Here is a 5,616-nt window from a genome sequence, read left to right on the forward strand (position 1 = left end):
CCCAGCGATAGGGTCCCGCATAGCCCGGTTTTGATTCCATCCTGGTCCCAAGAGGGCACAGAGGTCAAACCTGAAAGTGGGGGCTCCGTAACTGGTGAGAGCTTGGACGGTGGTCCCATCGTTAGTTCGGGAGAGAATCCACCTGGATGGGGTAGGGCTATAGGGGTCACCCAAAGTCATCTCACAAGCAAAAAGAAAGAGAAGAAGAGTCAAGTTCTGGAGAGTCGAAGCTTTAGGTCGGACACTGCTTCTGCTGTCCAGGCGGTGGAGTTGGGCTCTGGGGCCTTCTTGATGTGTGACCGATGTATCCATGCCTTGCGGCCGGCAACCTTGACGGCAGAGGGGTTGCAGAGGATAATTTGATACGGGCCCGTCCACCGTGGTTCCAGGGCTGGTCCAGCTGGAAGCTTGCGAGTGAGGACCCAGTCTCCCGGTGACAGGGCGTCCGATGAGGTTGCAGGGGCTGGTTCTTTCCCCGCAGCTTTCAGGACCGAGCGCACAGCGTTCTGGACCTCACGCAAAGCCTGGAAGGACTTAAGAAGAGTCGGATTAGTGAAATCTGGGGCTGGAATAGCTGCAGATACTCTTGGAATAATAGGAGGAGGGGCTCCATAGAGGATCTCGTATGGAGATAAAGAGAGGGTTGAGGAATTGGGAGTACACCGGGCCCGGAGGAGGGCGAAGGGAAGGAGACTGACCCAGCTATCACTAGTTTCTATTTTAAGTTTAGCAATGTGTTCCTTTAGAGTTCTATTCATCCTCTCTACCTGCCCTGAACTTTGAGGCCTATATGCACAGTGCAATTTCCATTTCAATCCCAGCATCTTTGATAGGCTTTGAATTGTTGCAGATACAAATGCTGGGCCGTTGTCAGAGCCTATCGAGGCCGGCAGGCCAAATCTAGGAATAAGTTCAAAGAACAGCTTTTTGGCCACTACGGTTGCAGTTTCAGTTTTGACTGGAAATGCTTCCGGCCATCCAGAAAATGTGTCCACGAATACAAGGAGAAAACGGTACCCTCCCAACCCAGTTCCCATGTCAGTAAAGTCTACTTCCCAATGGTCGCCAGGAAATGTTCCTCCTGGTCTATCAGTCGGTATCCTTGATTGTGATCGTGGGTTGACTTTGGCACATGCAAGGCACCTTCTTGCGGCTTCCTCGGCCGCCTGCTTCATCCCAGGGCTGTAGAAGTTTCGGCTCACCAGGTCGTAAAGCCGGGTTCCGCCTAAGTGGGTAAGGCTATGAAGAGTCATCAACAGGGGTAGCAACAGTGCCTTGGGCAGAATTAGCAAGCCATTTGGGTGTCTTCTCCATCCCCCCTTTTCAGGGGTGCCATCCGGATCACTGGATTGATAAGATGGTTGGACAGGCAGCATCCCCTCAGGTTCCACGACCATAGCTGGTATCAAGGGCTTGCAGGCAGCCGCTCGGGCAGCCTTATCCGCTGCTGCGTTCCCTAGAGACTGGGGGTCAGTTCCACGGGTGTGAGCAGGAACATGAATTACCGCCACCTCCTTGGGAAGCCAGACAGCATCCAGCAGTTCCTGGATCTGACTCTTGTTCCTAATCTCCCTTCCCGCCGAGGTTAACAGACCCCGTTGGAGATATACATATCCATGGACATGAACAGTGGCAAAGGCATAGCGGCTATCTGTGTAAATATTTACTCGCCTCCCTGCAGAGAGTCTAAGGGCTTGAGTTAAGGCAATGAGTTCAGCACGTTGAGCAGATGTGCCAGGGGGTAGAGCGGTCTCCCAGAGGGTCTCAACCGGAGTGACCACGGCTGCACCCGCCCTACGGATCCCCTCCTGAACAAAACTGCTGCCGTCCGTGAAGAGCACTAGGTCGGGGTTTGTTAAAGGAACATCAGTAAGTCCAGGGCGGGACGTGTGGATGGAGTCCAGTGTGTCCAGGCAGTCACGTATAGGGGAGGAAGGAGGGGAGTCAGGGAGCAGGGTGGCCGGGTTGAGTGTGACCGGAGGAGCGAAAGAGATGCGCGCGGGATCTAGGAGTAAGGATTGGTAATGAGTCAGGCGTGAATTTGAGATCCATCTTGTCGGCGGGGAATGTAAAAGCTGTTCCAGATGATGTGATGCTGAAATCTCAAGAGGCTGCCCGAAAGTGAGCTTTGCGGCTTCCCTAACCAAGACGGCAACGGCCGCCACAGTTCGCAGGCAAGAGAGCCACCCGGAAGCCACAGGGTCCAGCTGCTTGGAGAGATAGGCAACAGGACGATTCCAGGGCCCCAGGGGCTGGGTCAGAACCCCTTTGGCCACAGCTCGAGACTCAGACACATAGAGGCGGAAGGGCTTGGACAGGTCTGGCAGGGAGAGGGCAGGCGTGCTGGACAGCGCCTTTCGGAGCTTGTCGAATGCTTCCTGCTGCCGTGGTCCCCAAACAAATTGGGTGGGTTCACCAGTTAGGGCCTCATATAGGGGTTTGGCAACCTCGGCAAACCCCAAGATCCAGAGGCGACAGTATCCAGCCATCCCCAGGAATTCCCGGAGCCCGCGGCGGTCCCTTGGGGCGGGCATGCCCAAAATGGCAGCTACACGCCCCCGAGACAGTAACCTTTGACCAGAACGAAGGGTGAAACCCAAGTAAACAACGGATTGAGAGCACAGTTGTGCTTTCTTTCCAGAGATACGGTACCCGGAAGCTTCAAGCAGCTGGAGAAGGTGGAGAGTTGCATCTTTGCATATTGCCTCAGAGGAAGTAGCTAACAAAAGGTCATCAACATACTGGAGGAGAGTGACCTCCGGATACGAGACCCGGAAGGCGGCCAGGTTGGAGGCCAGAGCTGAGCCAAAAAGTGTAGGGGAGTTCTTAAAACCTTGGGGAAGCCGGGTCCAGGTGAGCTGAGAGGATGTCCCAGTGTTAGGATCTGTCCAAGTAAAAGCGAATATAGGTTGGCTTACTGGTGCCAAGGGAATGGAAAAGAAAGCATCCTTCAGGTCCAAAACAGTATACCAAGTCCGAGCAGGGTCCAGGGAAGACAGCAACGTGTACGGGTTTGGCACAGTAGGATGTACAGTTTCCACCTGGGCGTTGACTTCTCGTAGATCCTGGACAGGACGGAAGTCTCCAGACCCGGGCTTGCGAACTGGAAGTAGGGGGGTGTTCCACGAGCTTTGGCAGGGTCGTAGAATGCCTGCCGCCAAGAGTCGATCGATGTGAGGCTTGATGCCCAAAAGGGCAGCTCGAGTCAACGGGTATTGTTGGACACGCGCAGGGGTTGCTGTGGACAAGAGCTGGACCACCACTGGGGGCTGGTGTCCTGCTAGACCAAACGGGTTGGTCTCAGCCCAGACTCCAGGAACCAAGCCTTTGAAATGGTTCAACAGAGTTAGGGAAGTAGGGGTGGAGGTGGTCGAGGGGCGGTCTGGGGAAAACGTTAGGGGGAGGAGGCGAGACTCCTCTGACAACGGGCAGGTGAGAACAAGCTGTGGCAGGTTAAACCCGAGAGTGGGGTTAGGTCCCTTAAAGGAAATGATAGCCTGAAGCTTGTGTAGGAGATCTCGGCCAAGCAAGGGGTAAGGGCAATCAGGCATTACTAGAAAAGAATGGGAGACTAGGCCCTTCCCTAACCGGACTTCCCGAGAAGTGGTGAGGGGTACAGACTGTTTTCGTCCAGTAGCTCCCTGGACCTGCACAGTGGATGATGAGAGGGAGCCCAGTGGGGATTTCAGGACCGATGCCGCAGCTCCAGAGTCGACTAGGAATGAGACAGGTTGACCCCCAACACTGAGAGTAACCCTCGGCTCCAGGGGGTCAAGAGTCACAACGGACTTTGAGCCGGGGCACCCCTAGTCTGTATTCAAAGTCAATAACGGCTCTGCCTTCTCTTTCAGCCCGCGATTAGGGCACTCAGATTTCCAATGACCCATGGCTTTGCAGTAAGCACACTGGTCCCGAGCTAAAGGAGGCCTTCCCAAGCCTTTACCCTTATAGGGGCGCCCAGCGTTTGGCCCCTCCCGCCTTCCTTTCCACCCTTGCTTCTGAGCCTCCCCTGGAACCTGTGCTAAAGCTGCCACTACCGCCCTTGCGACCGTGCGAGTTTGCTTGTCTTGAGTCTCTTCACGATAGTCAAACACCCGCTTGGCCACTTCCATGAGTTCAGTCAGATTTTTACCCTCAAAACCTTCAAGTTTCTGTAGCTTCCGACGGATGTCCGGAGCTGAATTGGCTACGAAATCAATTACGATGGCTCTCCGGTTATTGGGATCCTCTGGGTCGATAGGGGTGTAGGTTCGATATGCCTCGTAGAGGCGCTCTAAGTATGCAGCTGGGGACTCATCCTTGCCCTGTCTAACCTCACTGACTTTGGACATATTAGTTGGCTTCCGTGCTGCTGCCCGTAACCCTCCCAGCAACAACTGGCGATACCTGTCCAGTGCTTCCCTACCGCGATCAGTGTTGGGGTACCAGTCGGGCCGGTTCTCAGGGAAGATGTGGTTGCGGCGCCCCGGGTCAGTAGAGGGATGTCCATCTGGGTCCAGAACTCCCTTCCTGGCTTCTAAAAGAATCCTGTCACGCTCCTCGGTTGTGAAAAGAACCCGGAGGAGCTGCTGGCAGTCATCCCAGGTGGGCTGATGAGTATAAAAGACAGTCTCTAGGAGGGCGATTAGGCTCTGGGGCTTATCAGAGAAGGATGGGTTTTGCTGTTTCCAATTGTACAAATCACTGGTGGAGAAGGGAACATATACCATGAACGGTCTCCCTGATTCTCCGGGAGGGGACGGAACTTGCCGCAGGGGAAACGCTGACACAGTGGAATCTGGGGTCAAACTGGAATTAGAAGGGCCATAAGGAGCACCTGCTCGAGTATGGGGTGGACTTATCAGAGGAGGGGCTGAGGGGCTCAGAGACCCTGAGGTTGGGTACGGGGGTGGATCTGAAACCTGGGACTGGGAGTACTCAGCTGGATCTAGGGGGTCAGAATCAGGGGGGGGTAAGACAGGAGAAAGCTGTGTGACGACCTTAGGACTTTCGGGAGGCTTGCGGCTAAAGGTCGTCTTTGATTCCGTTCCTGGTCTTAGTTTTGAAAGGGCCTGGACCTGTAGTGGTCCCGAAGGGGGTTTGAAATCAATCCAGGCGGTGATATAGGGGACCTGATCGGGGTGGCCAGGTATACCATAGACAATTCCCCTTACCCGGCCGGCCACCGAGACGTCAAACGTACCCCCGGGGGGCCAGCCTACCTCGAAGGTGGGCCATTCCTGTTGGCAAAGGAGAGCTAATTTCTTTTTAGTAACCTGAAACCTATAACCTTCTGCTATACGCCGATATTGTTTGAAGTCCCGTAAGACAATAAAGAGAGGGGAGCCTGGCTTAGGGCTCGAGGGTCCCTGTCCCATGGTGGATTAAGGACTGAGAAAGAAAAGAGTAACAAATAGACGTGCTCACGTAAGCAAGGACCAAACACGGACACAGGGAAGACACAGTCAAGACAGGGTAGAGGGGAATCAAACTGCCTCAATTCCGAACGACCTGGACAATGAGACAGGAATTTACACCCCCCCCCCCCACGGAACAAATAGTAGATAGACGCGCACACACAGTCGACACAAAAACGGGAAAAAGACACAGTCAAAACCCTGGATGCTCCTGACACAG

General features: G+C 54.5%; 1 protein-coding gene across 1 annotated transcript; it reads right to left on the reverse strand.

Moving 5' to 3' along the window:
* Nucleotides 1-209: 209 nt before the first annotated feature.
* Nucleotides 210-5,357, reverse strand: LOC114048022. The gene is made up of 3 exons (XM_027869013.1): nt 3,822-5,357; nt 1,152-3,788; nt 210-620 (listed from the first exon to the last, which is right to left on the reverse strand). Exons 1-3 carry the CDS (start codon nt 5,355-5,357, stop codon nt 210-212), a joined length of 4,584 nt encoding a protein of 1,527 aa, XP_027724814.1.
* Nucleotides 5,358-5,616: the final 259 nt, after the last annotated feature.

The sequence above is a fragment of the Vombatus ursinus genome, unplaced genomic scaffold (assembly GCF_900497805.2).
Source record: "Vombatus ursinus unplaced genomic scaffold, bare-nosed wombat genome assembly UNPS02001719.1, whole genome shotgun sequence".
Lineage (NCBI taxonomy): Eukaryota > Metazoa > Chordata > Mammalia > Diprotodontia > Vombatidae > Vombatus > Vombatus ursinus.

Bases quoted from the DNA above. Each gene is read 5' to 3' on its own strand.
- LOC114048022 (XM_027869013.1), bottom strand. From the start codon at position 5,357: ATGGGACAGGGACCCTCGAGCCCTAAGCCAGGCTCCCCTCTCTTTATT. The intron at 3,789-3,821 runs TTGAATACAGAC...CCCGGCTCAAAG, and splicing joins AGGCAGAGCCGTTATTGACT to TCCGTTGTGACTCTTGACCC. The intron at 621-1,151 runs GCAAGAAGGTGC...TCTCCATACGAG, and splicing joins AGCAGGCGGCCGAGGAAGCC to ATCCTCTATGGAGCCCCTCC.